The sequence below is a fragment of the Neopsephotus bourkii genome, unplaced genomic scaffold (genome assembly GCF_033783945.1).
Source record: "Neopsephotus bourkii isolate Nb327-2 ecotype Australia unplaced genomic scaffold, CSIRO-AGI_Nbou_v1 NB_191, whole genome shotgun sequence".
Classification (NCBI taxonomy): domain Eukaryota; kingdom Metazoa; phylum Chordata; class Aves; order Psittaciformes; family Psittacidae; genus Neopsephotus; species Neopsephotus bourkii.
The window spans coordinates 33,373-49,356 of record NW_026900704.1 but is presented as its reverse complement, the minus strand read 5'-3'; the positions used below and the strand labels follow the sequence as shown (position 1 = coordinate 49,356).

At 63.1% G+C, this 15,984-nt stretch overlaps 1 protein-coding gene across 3 annotated transcripts; it reads right to left on the bottom strand.

Annotated features, from left to right (window-relative positions):
- Positions 1 to 227: 227 nt before the first annotated feature.
- On the bottom strand, positions 228 to 6,773 carry PPP1R1B (protein phosphatase 1 regulatory inhibitor subunit 1B). Of its 3 annotated transcripts, none has more exons than XM_061375386.1 (8): positions 6,375 to 6,768; positions 5,177 to 5,321; positions 3,871 to 3,893; positions 2,961 to 3,027; positions 2,709 to 2,837; positions 1,244 to 1,309; positions 1,016 to 1,147; positions 228 to 571 (listed from the first exon to the last, which is right to left on the bottom strand). In XM_061375386.1, exons 2-8 carry the CDS (start codon positions 5,208 to 5,210, stop codon positions 483 to 485), a joined length of 540 nt encoding a protein of 179 aa, XP_061231370.1. In that variant the 5' UTR covers positions 5,211 to 5,321; positions 6,375 to 6,768; the 3' UTR covers positions 228 to 482. The 3 variants fall into 3 exon arrangements, with proteins under 3 accessions (XP_061231370.1, XP_061231351.1, XP_061231359.1); XM_061375367.1 differs by having other exon boundaries at positions 5,177 to 5,237; positions 6,375 to 6,764; XM_061375375.1 differs by lacking the exon at positions 1,244 to 1,309 and having other exon boundaries at positions 5,177 to 5,237; positions 6,375 to 6,773.
- Between the last annotated feature and the right edge of the window lie 9,211 nt (positions 6,774 to 15,984).

The window sequence follows — 15,984 nt, the reverse complement described above, 5'->3', positions numbered from 1 at the left end:
GGGGCTGGAAGGAACCATTCCCCACCCGAGGCGGGGGATCGGTGGGGCTGGGAGGGACCACTCCTGTGAGAGAGGGAGGGTGTCCATGGGGCACCTGTGTCTGCCCCACAGCCCTGCCCCACAGCTCCCTGCTCTCACCCCACAGATGCCCGGACCACCCAAAACCTGGGGGTCAGACACCCCTCCCCATGGCCGCAGCCCCCCCCCCCCCCAGACCAGGCTCCATCCTCTCTGTACAGCCGTTTATTGCGGGCAGGGGGCTCAGCTCGATGTGGGGCAGGGGTGGGTCCCCACCAGCCCCCCCGGGGGGGTCCCGGCCCCTCGCGTGGGACCCCCCATTGCAAAGCGTGGTGGCCGTGGCCATGTGTGGGGCAGCACACGAAGCGCAGGCAGGGCAGCAGTGGGGCGATGGGGGGCAATGGGGCGAGGGGGGGCACCGGCGAAGCTGCTGCAGCCGGGGGGGTGCCGGGTCCCGGTGCCGGTTAACTGGTACCCAGGGGGTAGGTGGGCGAATGGCGCTCGGTGCCGATGGGGCGAGATGGAACCTCGGCGAAGCCGACGTGTCGCCGCTCTGGGGATGGAGGGAGGGATAATGGATGGATGGATGGATGGAGGGACGGATGGAGGGATGGATAGATAGAGGGATGGATGGAGGGATGGATGGATGGATGATGGAGGGATGGATGGAGGGAGGGAGGGAGGGAGAGATGGAGGGATGGATGGATGGATGGATGGATGGATGGAGGGAGGGACAGATGGAGGGATGGATAGAGGGATGGACAGAGGGATGGATGGGATGGCATGGATGGAGGTTGGGATGGACAGAGGGATGGACAGAGGGAGGTAGGGATGGAGGGATGGATGGAGAGAGAGAGAGAGAGGGAGGGAGGCATCGATGGATGGATGGATGGAGGATGGATGAAGGGATGGAAGGAGGGATGAACAGGCAGAGGGTCAGGCACCACCAGCACCAGATGGAGACACCAGGGCCAGGAGGGGCTGACACCCCACATACCCCCGGTGCCGCCGTCCTCCTCTTCCTCCTCCTCCAGTCCCTCGGGATCCTCCGGGATCTCGGACACCGTCAGCGACTTCAGGTCCTGGCCGCGCTCATCGATGCCGCCGGCGAACGACACCTTCTGCCCGCCTGCGGGACCCGGCTCCGGGGTGAGCGGGCTGCAGGGGCCTCCCCCCGGCCCCATCCCGGCCCCACCCCGGCCCCACCCCGGCCCCATCCCGTTACCTTTCCGCTTGTGAGCCCTGGGGCCGCTGAAGTAGCTCCGCTCCGCTCGGGCCTGGCTCCCGGGCGCTGCTCGGGCGGGTGCGGATGAGCCGAGGGCAGGGGGAAGCGCGAACGGCACCGCCGCAGCCCCGCGGGGCACGGCCACGCCGCGGCACCCCCCCCATCCCCAACCGCGCACCCACCCGAGCCCCAAGGGCTACAGGGGATGGTGGCACCCGGCTCTGCAGCGCTGGGATCCGGCTGCCCCGGCCCCATGTCCCCAGCATCCAACATCCCTGTCCCAGTGTCCCCCAGTATCCAACATCCCTGTCCCAGTGTCCCCCAGTATCCAACATCCCTGTCCCAGTGTCCCCCAGTATCCAACATCCCTGTCCCAGTGTCCCCCAGTATCCAACATCCCTGTCCCAGTGTCCCCCAGTATCCAACATCCCTGTCCCAGTGTCCCCCAGCATCCAACATCCCCGTCCCCATATCCCCCAGCATCCAACATCCCTGTCCCAGTGTCCCCCAGTATCCAACATCCCTGTCCCAGTGTCCCCCAGTATCCAACATCCCTGTCCCATTGTCCCCCAGCATCCAACATCCCTGTCCCAGTGTCCCCCAGTATCCAACATCCCTGTCCCAGTGTCCCCCAGTATCCAACATCCCTGTCCCAGTGTCCCCCAGTATCCAACATCCCTGTCCCATTGTCCCCCAGTATCCAACATCCCCGTCCCAGTGTCCCCCAGCATCCAACATCCCCGTCCCCATATCCCCAGATATCCACCATCCCAGTCCCAGTGTCCCCCAGTATCCAACATCCCCATCCCCATGTCCCCCAGGATCCAAAATCCTCATTCCCATGTCCCCCAGTATCCAACATCCCCGTCCCCCTGTCCCCCAGTATCCAACATCCCCATCCCCATGTCTCCCAGTACCCAACATCCCCATCCCCATGTCTCCCAGTATCCAACATCCCCATCCCCATGTCCCCCAGTATCCAACATCCCCATCCCCATGTCTCCCAGTATCCAATATCCTCATTCCCATGTCCCCCAGTATCCAACATCCCCATCCCCATGTCCCCCAGTATCCAACATCCCCATCCCCATGTCTCCCAGTATCCAACATCCCCATCCCCATGTCTCCCAGTATCCAACATCCCCATCCCCATGTCTCCCAGTACCCAATATCCTCATTCCCATGTCCCCCAGTATCCAACATCCCCGTCCCCATGTTCCCCAGTATCCAACATCCCCATTCCCATGTCCCCCAGCACCCAACATCCCCATCCCCATGTCTCCCAGTATCCAACATCCCCATCCCCATGTCTCCCAGTATCCAACATCCCCATCCCCATGTCTCCCAGTATCCAACATCCCCATCCCCATGTCCCCCAGCATCTGACATCCCCATCCCCACATCCCAAGGCTTCAGCCCCCCTGTCCCCATGTCCCCCAGCTCCCCACATCCCCATCCCGCTCACCGGGCTCCAGGGCACTGTCGGGATCGCAGGCACGGGCCAGCTCATGCTCCCCATCATCGGCCTCCCCATCGGAGCTGTCCCCCCCGGCCAGGCCACCCTCCAGGTGGGACTGGACGATGCGCTGCACCGCTGGGGAGGCACCAGTGTTGGCACTGGGAGCACTGGTGCCTCCCCATGGAGCCCCGGGTGCCCCCAGCGCACCCCGCACAGCCCCGTGCCTCAGTTTCCCCATTCAGATGGCTCATGCACTACCTTTGAGCGAGGGCGGGGTGTAGGCACACGGGTTGGTCCTCTTTGGTTTCAGCAGGCAGCTCTCACGCTGTGGGAGGGAATGGCATCAGGAATGGGGTCCCCCTGTGTCCCCATCCCATGGCAGGGGTCACCGTGGACCCAGGGGAGCCAGGCACCCCATGGGGAAGTGGGTGTTGTAATGGGGGTCGCACCATGGAGGCCCCAGGATAGAGATGCTGTGATGGGGATCCTGCAATGGGGACCCCAGGATGGAGATGCTGAGATGGGGATCCTGCAATGGGGACCCCAGGATGGAGATGCTGAGATGGGGATCCTGCAATGGGGACCCCAGGATGGAGATGCTGAGATGGGGATCCTGCAGTGGGGACCCCGGGATGGAGATGTTGCGATGGGGATCCTGCAATGGGGACCCAGGGATAGAGATGCTGGATGGGGATCCTGCAATGGGGACCCTGGGATGGAGATGCTGGATGGGGGTCCTGCAATGGGGACCCAAGACTGACACCCCTTCCCCAGCGATAAGGACCCTGCAATGGGGATCCAGTGTTAATGAGGACCCTGCAATGGGGATCCAGTGTTAATGAGGACCCTGCAATGGGGATCCAGTGTCAATGAGGACCCTGCAATGGGGATCCAGTGTCAATGAGGACCCTGCAATGGGATCTGCACTAGGGGCCCCATGATGGAGACCCCACCACTCTGTGGTGTCCCTGTGATGGTCACGGGGCTGTTTGACCGCAGCCAAACCCCAGAGCCTGCCTGGGCTCCGTGTCCCCGTCCCCGCAGTGCCAGCGCCGGGTGCCGGTGCCGGGCAGGGATCCGATAAGCACGGAGCCAGACTGGGCCCTGATAACCCCCCGGTGCCCTGGGATGGGGAGCGGGGCTGCCCCAAGGGGCCGGTGCCACTCACCTGGTAGGGCAGGGACTCGTCCTCTGGGTCGGTGGCGTCAATGGGGAGAGAAGAGTGAATGGGACAGGGGCTGATGGCATCCGGCCATCAGGCAGGTCCCTGCCACCCCCAGATCCCTGCTCCAAGGGTTACCTGCCCACCAGGGACCTGCCACTGCATCCCATCCCTGCCACCCCATTCCTTATGTGACACCGCATCCCATCCCTGCCACCCCATTCCTTATGTGACACCCCATCCCATCCCTGCCACCCCATTCCTTATGTGACACTGCATCCCATCCCTGCCACTGCATCCCATCCCTGCCACCCCATTCCTTATGTGACACCGCATCCCATCCCTGCCACCCCATTCCTTATGTGACACCGCATCCCATCCCTGCCACCCCATTCCTTATGTGACACCCCATCCCATCCCTGCCACCCCATTCCTTATGTGACACTGCATCCCATCCCTGCCACTGCATCCCATCCCTGCCACCCCATTCCTTATGTGACACCGCATCCCATCCCTGCCACCCCATTCCTTATGTGACACCGCATCCCATCCCTGCCACCCCATTCCTTATGTGACACCCCATCCCATCCCTGCCACCCCATTCCTTATGTGACACTGCATCCCATCCCTGCCACTGCATCCCATCCCTGCCACCCCATTCCTTATGTGACACCGCATCCCATCCCTGCCACCCCATTCCTTATGTGACACCGCATCCCATCCCTGCCACCCCATTCCTTATGTGACACCCCATCCCACCCCTGCCACCCCATTCCTTATGTGACACCGCATCCCATCCCTGCCACCCCATTCCTTATGTGACACCCCATCCCATCCCTGCCACCTCATTCCTTATGTGACACCGCATCCCATCCCTGCCACCCCATTCCTTATGTGACACCACATCCTGTCCCTGCCACTGCATCCCACCCCTGCCACCCCATTCCTTATGTGACACCGCATCCTGTCCCTGCCACTGCATCCCATCCCTGCCACCCCATTCCTTATGTGACACTGCATCCCGTTCCTGCCACCATGTCCCATCCCTGCCACCCCATTCCTTATGTGACACCACACCCCCTCCCTGCCACCATGTCCCATCCCTGATGTCCCAAGCATCCCATCCCACCACCGCGTTCCCTCCCCGCTACCATGTCCCATCCCGGATATCTCATACCGTGCATGACACCACACCCCATCCTTATCACCCCATCCCATCCCTGCCACCGCATCCTATCAGCGACACCAGATGGCCCCTGACACCACGTCCATCCCTGTCCCGTGTCCCATTCCCGGCCGCTGCGCTGCTCACCTGGGGACGAGTGCTCGGAGAGCTGGAAGAGCATGGCCGGTGTGGGCCTCCGCCGCCGGATCTGGGGCACAGCGGGGTGTCACCGCCTGGGGACACGGAGCCTCCCCGTCCCCTGCACCCCGGGGCCAAGGGCCCATGCACACGCCTGCACGTGTGTCATGCGTGTCTATGTATGTGCATGCGTGTGAGCGCGGTGCGGGCAGGGACCGTGCGGGGCCGTGGCCCCATCCCGGCGTCCCCACGATGTCCCCTCGATGTCCCCTCGATGTCCCCTCCAGCCCCTGCCCGGTCCCTCCGTGAGGGACCTCTGGTTCCTGCGTGTGCCTGGGACGTCCCCGTGGGCTGGGTACAACAGTGGCTGCGCAGTCCCCCAGCGTGTCCTGTCCCGTCGGTCCCATTCCTCTCCTTGCCCCTGTCCAGTACCTTCGGTCCCATCCCTGTTTCTGTCCTGTCCCTTTGGTCCCATTCCTCTCCTTGCCCCTGTCCAGTCCCTTCGGTCCCATCCCTGTTTCTGTCCTGTCCCTTTGGTCCCATCCCTCTCCTTGCCCCTGTCCAGTACCTTCGGTCCCATCCCTGTTTCTGTCCTGTCCCTTTGGTCCCATCCCTCTCCCTGTCCTGTCCCCTCCGTCCCATCCCTTCCCTCTCCCCCATCCTTGTCCCTATTCTGTCCCCTCTGTCCCATCCCTGTCCCCCTGCACATCTCTCCCTCTGTGGTTCCGCAGCTCACACAGGTACCTCGGAGCTCTCCCGTCCCGTCCCCGTCTCTCCCTTGTCCCATCCTGTCCCCCCCATCCAGTCCTGTCCCCTCTGTCCCTCCCGTTCCATGTCCTGTCCCCTCTATCCCCTCCGATCCCACTTACCCTGCTCTCCCAATCCCATTCCGTCCTTTCTGTCCCCTCTAATCCCCCTTGTCCTGCTCTCCCGGTCCCTTCCCTCCCTCCTGTCCCCTCTATCCCCTCCATCCCTGCCCTGTCCCGTCCGATCCCCCTCGTCCTCCTTTCCCTGTCCCTTCCCTCCCTCCTGTCCCCTCCGATCCCCCAGTCCCATCCCTCCTGTCCCACTCTGCCCTCATCCTCTTTCAAGACCCGGTACCTTGGGACTCCCCCTTTCCCCCCCCCATCCGTCCCGGTCACAGCGGGGGTCCCTCGTCACCGGGGCGACCCCGGGGGTGCCCCCATAGCCCGCTGTGTGCCCTCACCATCTCCACGGCGCGGGGGTCCAGCTGGCTGGGGGGGGCCGGCACCGAGAACTGGATCTTCTTGCGGTCCTTGGGGTCCATGGTGACCGCCGCTGCCGCTGAGGGGGGGCTCAGGCACCGGTAGCGAGCAGGGAGTTCGGTAACACCCGGGGCTCCGGTACGGCGAGGACTGAGAGTGGAGGGAGGTGGGGAAAGCAGAGCCGGTGAGGAGGAGGAGGAGGAGGAGGAGGAAGGAGAGGGAGGGAGGACACATCTACCAAGCACTGAATTATTCATCCCCCCCCCCTCCTCCCGGGGCAGGGGGGCTGAGGCCGAGGTAATGAGCCCTTGGGGAGCCCCTCAGGGGGTGCAGACAAGCTGTGGGGGGACCTTAACCCCTTCCCTGCCAAGGGGGTGTCTCCCGCTGGGAATGGGATGGGAATAGGTGCTTCCATGTGAGTCCCCGTTCCTTGTGCTTCACTTTCCCCACCAAGCTGCAATCAGGGAGCAGGGGCACGGCCGCTTGGATGGGCAGCAGGAAAATCCCCCCTTAGCCTGCTCTGTTCCACAGGGGCCAGGGACACGGCTCAGGCAGGGATGGGATCTCCCAGGGGATACAACCAGGGGACATCCATGGGGACACCCCGAACGTGCCATTGCACCTCCAACCAGCCCCACACACACGGGGTGTGCCAGGGCCAGAGGACTCTGCCCTCACCCGCGCCGTACCCGGCTCGGCGCCGTTTTCCTGGTGGAAAATTCCACCAAACCCAAAGTTTCCCCTTGGGAAGGGGAGGTCCCGGCCCCCCCCACCTCCTTCTCCCCCTCCCACCGGGGCACAGCCTCCAGCCCGGCCTCCGCTCAGCACCGGGGTCCGGTGCGGTGCTACCGGAGGGCGCGGTGGCTCCTGCCCCATCACGGGGTGTCCTGGCCGGGGGACAAGGCCGGGGCGGTGGCGCTGAGGAAGCCGCTTCCAAGGAGGAACGAGGAAGAGGGAGCCGGGAGCTGGCTCCGGCCCCCGGATCTCCCGGTGCTCCAAGGGCTGCGGGTGGCCGCGGGCCAGCAACCGCTGCTCCAGCAAAGTATTTACCCGAGCGGCACCGTGCCACGGAGCACAGTGTGGCAAAGCATGGCAAAGAGAGGCAAAGCTGGCCCTGCACATGGCATTGGCAACCTTAGGACAGAGTGGGGACGATAGTGGGGTCCCTCGGGGATGACCCCATGCGAAGCTCCGGAGCATCATCCCCATCCTCATCCTCATCCCTCCATCCCATCGCGGGACCCGGGGTCGTTATGGCAACAGGTTCCCAAGCTCCCATCCCGCTGCCGTTCCCGCTCCTGCCGCCTACGAAGACACGGAGCGAGGGGGTGGCCGGGCCCCCTCCCCTCCGCTCCCCTCCCTGCGCTGCGGCAGCGGCAGCACCCGCAGCCCCCCGGGATCGGCGCACGCCGCCCGCGCCCGCACCCACACAACCGCGCACCCGCCGGGGCACGTGGGGGGGGGGGGGAACCGGCACCGGGCCCGGTACCGGAGCCTTGCACCGCACACGGTCACTCCTTACCCAGCGGCTCAGCCCCGTCCATCCCATGGGTACCGGGGTAGGGGCACACAGGGAGGTGGTGGGGGGGGTGTTTGCGCCGTGCCCGTGCCCATCCCCGTGCGTCGTGGCGGGGGCTGCGGCAGCGCATCCTCCTGCAGAGACAGTAAAAATAGCAGCAGCAGGTTCAGGACGTGGAGTTCGCTCCTCACCGGTGACAGGAGCCGGAGCCTGCACCCATCGAGGGCAGCAACGGCAGCACCGGGGTTGTAGGGCCGCGGTGTCAGAAGGGCGGCCGTGGGGCTGCGGCGGTGTGGGGTGGGGATGGGGTGGCATGGGGATGGAGTGACAGAGGGATGGGGTGGCATGGGGGACGAGGTGACAGGGATGAGGTGCTGTGGGGATGGGTGGCATAAGGATGAGGTGACATAGGGATGGGGTGGCAGAGGGGATGGGGTGGCATGGGGATGGGGTAACAGGGATGAGGTGCTGTAGGGATGGGATGGCATAAGGATGAGGTGACATAGGGGTCGGGTGGCAGAGGGTATGGGGTGGCATGGGGATGGGGTGACAGGGATGAGGTGCTGTGGGGATGGATGGCATAAGGATGAGGTGATACAGGGATGGGGTGGCATGGGGATGGGGTGACAGTGATGGCGTGGCACAGCAGTGGACCATGGTGGGGACAGGGTGTACAGGGGATGGAGCCTCATGGTGATGGGGCACCCCAGGGATGGGGCAGTGGGGCAAACACCCTGGGGATGGGGACAGGGCACTGGAGGGGAGGGACACGGGGGGGACACGGGGCACTGCGGGGCCGGAGCATCGTGGGGACAAGAAGACCCAGGGACATCGATCGTTGGGTCTGAAAGGTGAGTGTTGGGGGGGGCGGAGCCTGTGCACCGGAGAGGGCGGGGCTAAGGGGAAGGGCGGAGCTTAGGAGGGGGGGTCAGTGGGTGCCGGCCCCCCCTCCAGTGCCCATCACTCCGGGTGTCCCCCCCGAGCCCCCATCGCACCGCAGGACCCCTGTGGGTGCAGCCCCCCCCCGGCTGCAGAGGAGGTGCCCGCAATGGGAACACGCGTGGGAACACACTGGAGCCGGGGGGGGGGGCGGCAGGGATCTTAACCCCTTCCTTGCTGGTACCACCCCCCCTCTGCCACAAGCATGGGGGGGTCCAGAGGGCATCGGGGCGGCCCCCACCAAATGGGGCTTCATTGGGGTGGCTGGGGACATACCCACCCCTATGGTGGCACTGGGGGGGGGGGGTGGCATCCCCTTTATGCTGTAGGGCTGGGGGCTGCACCCCACCGCGATGGGGACGCTGATGCAAGGAGAGGATGTGTCCCTGCGGCGCTGGCACCATGAGGATGGGTCCCATTAGGGTGGGCAGGGGGGTGAATGCTCGTGTCCGTCCCCCCCCCGCTCTGGGCCTGGTCCCGGTGCCACCAGCAGATGCCATTGCCGGTGCTGGCAGGGTCACCACGGTGCTGGCACAGCCCCACGGCCTGGGCACCGACTCAAGGGCTTTGGCACGGGGTGACCATGGCTGGAGCCATCCCGCTTGGCAGCCACAGGCCCATGCCAAGCCTCGCACCCCGGGGGTGCTGCCATGGAGGGCACCGGGGGGGGTCATGGGACATCACTTTGGGATGCGCACCCCATCTGATAGGACCATGGTTTGGGGGAGTCTGAGCCCCGGTTTGCCCAACGTGGGAGGTCTGAATAGGTCAAACCATGGGGGGGGGGCCACAAGCCTGAGACCCCAAGGAAGGAGAGGACAGGGCCACCCGGGGGGCTCCCCTTGCTGGGGGCCGTGCCTCACTTTACCCCCCTGTCACTCCCCAGCTCTATCCCCATCCACCCCTTCCCTAAGGATCTATGGCATCAGGGGACCACAGCGCCCACCCCAGTGCCCCCACACCAGGGTGGGCTCTATGGGGGGGGGGTCCCATCCCTGTTCCCCCCCATCCCCATCAGTGCCCTCCTCCCGGGGGGGGGGGCACAGAGCAGTTCCGCGGCCTCCGTTCCCAGAAGAAAGACTAAAGTTAAAACATCTGTTAATTTATAAACCAATTTAACCATGACTGGTTAATAAATAGGAACCAGCTGCCACCCCCCCCCCCCCATCACCGCCTTGGCCAGGGGACAGCAGCCTGCCCGGCCCCCCCCATCTCCATCCCCATCCCCATCGCCCCCCCCCCCAGGGTCAGTGTCACTTGTCCCACTCGGGTGTCATCGGGGTACCCCCCCCCCCCAAGGGATGCTGGGGAGAGCACATGGGGAGGGCATGGCTGGGATGGGGACGTGGTGGGGGTTCTGGGGGGGGGGGGGGGTGTGCGCCAGGGGTGTGCAGGTGTGTGTGCATGTGCATGTATGTGCTAAGTGTGTGCATCCATGTGTGTGCATCCATGTGTGTGTGCATGTGCATGTATGTGCATGTGTGTGCATCCATGTGTGTGTGCATCCATGTGTGTGTGCATGTGCATGTATGTGCATGTGTGTGCATCCATGTGTGTGTGCAGCCATGTGTGTGTGCGTGTGCATGTATGTGCATGTGTGTGCATCTGTGTGTGCATCCATGTGTGTGTGCATCCATGTGTGTGTGCATGTGCATGTATGTGCTAGGTATGTGCATGTGTGTGCATCTATGTGTGTGTGCATCCATGTGTGTGCATGTGCATGCATGTGCTAGGTATGTGCATGTGTGTGCATTCATGTGTGTGTGCACGTACATGTATGTGCTAGGTATGTGCATGTGTGTGCATCCATGTGTATGCACAGGAGTGTGTGTGTGTGCTTGCATGGATGTGCTGGGGAGGTGCATGTGTGTGCATATGTGTGTGCATGTACATGTATGTGCTAAATACGTGCATGTGTGTGCATCCATGTGTGTATGCAGCCATGTGTGTGTGCTTGCATGGATGTGCCAGGGATGTTCATTGTGTGCATCCCTGTGCACATGCATGTGTATGTGTGCACAGGAGGGGGCATGTATGTGCATGTGTGTGTGTGTGTGTGCAAGGAGCATGCAGGATGCGTGTGCATGCATGTGCACAACCCCTGTGCATGTCCATCAGTGGGTCTGGGTACCAAGCCTGGACCTGGGGAGCTGCTGTCCCCATGGGGCTTGGGGACAAGGGATGAGGACTCCCATGGAGCATCCCCATGGATCGGGCATGGATGCGGATGGAGACAGGCCCAGTCCAGGCACTGTGCCCAGCGACGACCGCAGCGATGGGGCTGGGTTGTGGGGTCCCCACTCCTGCCCCCCAACACCCCCCCCCCACCATCCCCCCTATCCCTGCTCCCCCTCGGCCGCGCGCCCCGACACGTGTCGCAATAGTAATGTAATTTGTACGTTAACAATGGGCAGCTTGAGGTTTATATTTAATTACACCGTTTGCACCAACCTGAACTCACCCTTATTCATCAATAATGCATGGGCTTGTGTTTAGCGCTGCTTAATTAATCTGTGCTTACGACAATTAAAGGCTTGCAAAATCCCCAAAGGTGGCAGCGGGGAGCGGCTGCGCCGTGCGCTGTGCTCGTGGTGGTGGTGATGCTGTGCTTGTGGTGATGGCGATGGCAATGGCGTACTCGTAGTGATGGCAATGGTGTGATTGTGGTGATGGCAATGGTGTGATCGTGGTGATGGCGATGGCAATGGCGTGCTCGTAGTGATGGCAATGGTGTGATTGTGGTGATGGCAATGGTGTGATTGTGGTGATGGGGATGCTGTGATCGTGGTGATGGCAATGTTGTGCTTGTGGTGGTGGTGGTGATGCTGTGGTGGTGGTGATGCTGTGGTCGTGGTGATGGCGATGTTGTGTTTGTGGTGATGGCAATACTGTGGTCGTGGTGACGGTGATGCTGTGCTCATGGTAGTGGGGATGCTGTGGTGGTGGTGATGGTGTTGCTGTGATGGTGGTGATGGTGATGCTGTGCTCGTGGTGAAGGCAATGCTGTGCTCGTGTTGATGGTGATGCTGTGCTCATGTGGTGGCGATGCTGTGGTCGTGGTGATGGCGATGCTGTGGTCATGGTGGTGGCGATGCTGTGGTCATGGTGGTGGTGATGCTGTGGTCTTGCTGGTGGTGATGCTGTGGTCATGCTGGTGGTGATGCTGTGCTCATGGTAGTGGGGATGCTGTGCTCGTGGTGGTGGCGTTGCTGTGGTCATGGTGATGGTGATGCTGTGGTCATGGTGGTGGTGATGCTGTGCTCATGGTGATGGTGATGCTGTGGTCGTGGTGATGGCGATGCTGTGCTCATGGTGGTGGCGATGCTGTGCTCATGGTGGCAGAGATGCTGTGGTCATGGTGGTGGTGATGCTGTGGTAGTGGTGATGGTGATGCTGTGGTCGTGGTGATGGTGATGCTGTGCTCATGGTGGTGGTGATGCTGTGGTGGTGGTGGTGGTGATGCTGTGGTGGTGGTGATGGTGATGCTGTGCTCATGGTGATGGCGATGCTGTGCTCGTGTTGATGGCGATGCTGTGCTCATGGTGGTGGTGATGCTGTGGTCATGGTGGTGGTGATGCTGTGCTCATGGTGGTGGTGATGCTGTGCTCATGGTGGTGGTGATGCTGTGCTCGTGGTGGTGGTGATGCTGTGCTCGTGGTGATGGCGATGCTGTGCTCGTGGTGATGGCGATGCTGTGCTCGTGGTGATGGCGATGCTGTGCTCATGGTGGTGGTGATGCTGTGCTCATGGTGGTGGTGATGCTGTGTTCGTGGTGGTGGTGATGCTGTGCTCATGGTGTCAGCGTGGTGCTGGTGGCCAGCAGAACAGAGTGACCCTCATGAGTGACCTCAACACCTACATCCTTGAGGATCCCCCTATACCATGTGCGGCCACTCACTTCCTACCCAACCAGTGAGGACCCTGCCTCAGTTTCCCCATGAGGACACAACAACCACCAGCAACACCCCCCTGCACCTCCAACCTCCCTCCTCCTCCCCATTGCTTTCTGCCTCGCTTTCCCGTTTCCCTGCCTATTGTCCATGCCCTCTCCCACTGCGGTGCACCAGGACCGGTGCTCCCAGTGCTCCCAGTGCTCCCAGTTCTCCCAGTGCTCCCGGTGCCGGGTCGTGCCACACCGGCTCTGTGCCTTTAAGCGCGGCACCGCGGCTGTCCCGGATCAGCCCGAGCGCCTATTAAAATTTTATGCGAAGTGTAAATGGGCCAAGTCTCCAGCTTCCCGCTCCCTCCGAATGATTTATTACTCGCAAATACCACAGAACTAATTAGTATAGTAATTAATTAATACGAATTTGCATATTTGCATGTGCAATTAGTGCAGTGGAGTGATTACTCTGAAAATGAGAAGTTGGGCTTGTCAGATGGTAGTGTGAACTGGAGTGGAAAAGCCTCGTGCAAATGAACCTGGGTGGCGATGGTGGCGATGCTGGTGACGGTGGGCACGCGGCGGCACGCGGTGGCTGCGGCCCCGGGAGGGTGCGAGGCCCCACACATGGGGGGGCTCAGCCCCAGGGACCCCCATCAGCCCTGGCCTGGCCCTGGTCCCCACCATAGGGACCAGCTCCATCCCTCGGCCATCTCCATGGCGACTCGCTGTGCCAGGCGCATCGCCATGGCAACGGGCTGGGCCATGCATCCTCGCCATGGCGACTGTCGTCATTGGCGCCCTGTCACCATGGAGACTCCCCCCTCCTGCTCCCCAAATCCACACCGTGCCCCTCTTTCCCCATCGGTGGCACAGGGTGCTGATGAGAGCCAAAGTCACACAGGATGCGGGATGGGGGTCCACAATATCCCCAAGGATGGGAGGCCTCAGAGCACCCTGAAATAGGGGCAAGGACCCCAGGGTGCTGGGTGATGAGGGTCCCCCATTGCCATGGGGCTGGCAGAACAAACTGAGCCCTACGCTGAGCCCCACACCGAGCCCCACAATGGCAGCACCAGGCTGGATCAGGTCCCCAGGACCAGTGGCCCAAGGCCTGCTCAGGATGGGGGTCCAGCACCCCACAATCTGAACCCTGCGCTTCGCCTTTGTCACTGGTGCCACTCCAGCAGCCCCTCACCCGTGGCCTCGTGCCCACCTGCCCTGCTGAGGCCTGACGCCACTCAATGCATCCCTGCGAGGGTTTGGGGACACCAGCACAGAGGGGTTGGGGGGGGGTCAATGGAGGCAGCCCCCACCACCGATCCCACCGCATCCCCCCCATCACATCCCCCCTGCAATGTGCCATCTGCCGCGGGGGGGGCAGTGCCAGTCGTGCTCCTTCAGTCACACCGTGCCCACGCCGGCGGCACCGGGGGGGTGTAAGCCCACCCCTGCTCCCCCATTGACCCGGCCTGTGCTTAAATAGGGAGGGGATCCTGGGGCCTTGTGACGTCACAGAGCAGCAGTTGTGATGTCATAACCCTCTGTGACCTCACCATTGTGGCCTTGTTACCTCACCAGCAGCCAGTTCTGATGGTGGCACAATGGTGACCTCGCCCCCCCCCCCCAATTCCAGCCCCTCCATTGTCCCCAGTGAGCACCTGACCCTGGCAGGGCGACCCCCGGGTGATGAAGGAGGATGCACAAGTCCCCTGGGGCCATCCCTGTGCCCTCCCCAGGCCCCTCCATCCCCAGCCCCAAGCTGGAGCCCGGTGGGCGATGGCTCCAGTGGTTTCCCACTGAACAATTCCCCATCTAACGTGCCTTAAAGCCCCGCTTGGCCAGGCCTTGGTTCTATGGGCAGGCAGTGAGCACGGCTCTGCCCCTTCCCCTCCCTCTGTGCCTCAGTTTCCCTCCACCACCAACCTTCCCCCTGCCAGCATCCCCATCCCACCCATGACCTTCCTGCTCCCTATTGAAAGGCCCTTTAGGGACCAGCACAACCCCATCCCCATCCCATAGAGACCCCCAACCACACCTGGACCCTTGCTCACCAGGGATGAGTCCTATTGGGGGGTGTGGGGGGTGTGGGTGGGTGTTGATGCTCCATGGACAGGGATGGGGACGGCCTCAGCTCCCGCTCCGTTCCCGGCGCTGGCTCCGCCGCACGTTCTCGCATCCATCTCTCCCCAGCTTTCACCTCCCAGAAATATTGCAGCGCGGAGCCGGCTCCATCTGGCACCGCGGCCCCCGCCTCCCCCCCCTTACCCCCCTACACCCCCCCCCGCAACCGCTCGCACCGCACTCGGGCCCTGCGGGGAGGGGGAGAACGGGGACCGCACGGTGCGGGTTGGGGGGGAACGGGATGGGATGGGACCGGGCTCTGCGCTCACCCCGGGGATGTGGCCCCAATGCGGGGTCTCTGGTACCCAGTGGGGTCCCAGCACCCTGCTCCCGCACTGTGTCCGTCCGGATGCTGCGTGTCCCCCTCCCACCCCGGCACCCACTTCCCGCACTGTGTCCGTCCGGATGCTGCGGGGCACCCACCTCCTGCATGGAGCTGTCAGTGGTGTTCCAGGCAGGATCCCCATCCCCATCCGTCCATCGCCTTCCTGCTGGAGGGAGGGGAAGGAGCACGGAGGATGAGTTTTGGAGGACGGAAAGAGCTTCCCGCACCAGCCAAACGCCGGGCAGCGAGACCCAGGGGACCCAGAGGCGGCAGCGCCGGGAACACCGGCTCCTGGACATGGAAACCAGCAGCAGGATGGGGACCAGAGCCCCAGGGTCACCCAGCCCCGACCTCCTGGAGCAGGAGGAACCCTCCCCTGCACCCAAAGCATCAGCCTCCACCCCTGCTGAACTCATCCTGGGTTCACCCCAACCTCACCACCCCATTGAAATGGGACCCCCATTCCTCACCCGGGGTGAACCCGCCTCCCAAAAGCACCCAGACACCAGGATGGGGCTGGTGCCATCACCAGCCACGGTGGAGGGGATGGCACAGGGATGGCGCCGAGCCCCCTGCTCCTGCCCACCCCGCGGGCTGGGTCCCGGCACAAGGCTCTGGTTTGGGTTTCCATCTTCCGCTCCCTTTTCATCTCCCCTCCCTGTTTCATGTCTCCACTTTCTTCTCCCTCCAAGCGCTGTGAATGCTGATGAGCCTCACGCCGGCGCCCACCCTCACCGCTCCCTGGCTGCTCATTAGGCTGGAATGGATGCACTGGGCCAAGGGGTTGTGGCTTCCCCCTGT

What these genes read in the sequence shown, in the direction of transcription:
- PPP1R1B (XM_061375367.1), bottom strand. Translation starts at nt 6,650, where the DNA reads ATGAATAATTCAGTGCTTGGTAGATGTGTCCTCCCTCCCTCTCCTTCC. An exon ending in CACCCCGCCCTCGCTCAAAG is followed by an intron (nt 2,838 to 2,960) that starts GTAGTGCATGAG and finishes GTGCCTCCCCAG; the next exon opens with CGGTGCAGCGCATCGTCCAG. An exon ending in CAGGGCTCACAAGCGGAAAG is followed by an intron (nt 1,148 to 1,243) that starts GTAACGGGATGG and finishes CGGGTCCCGCAG; the next exon opens with GCGGGCAGAAGGTGTCGTTC.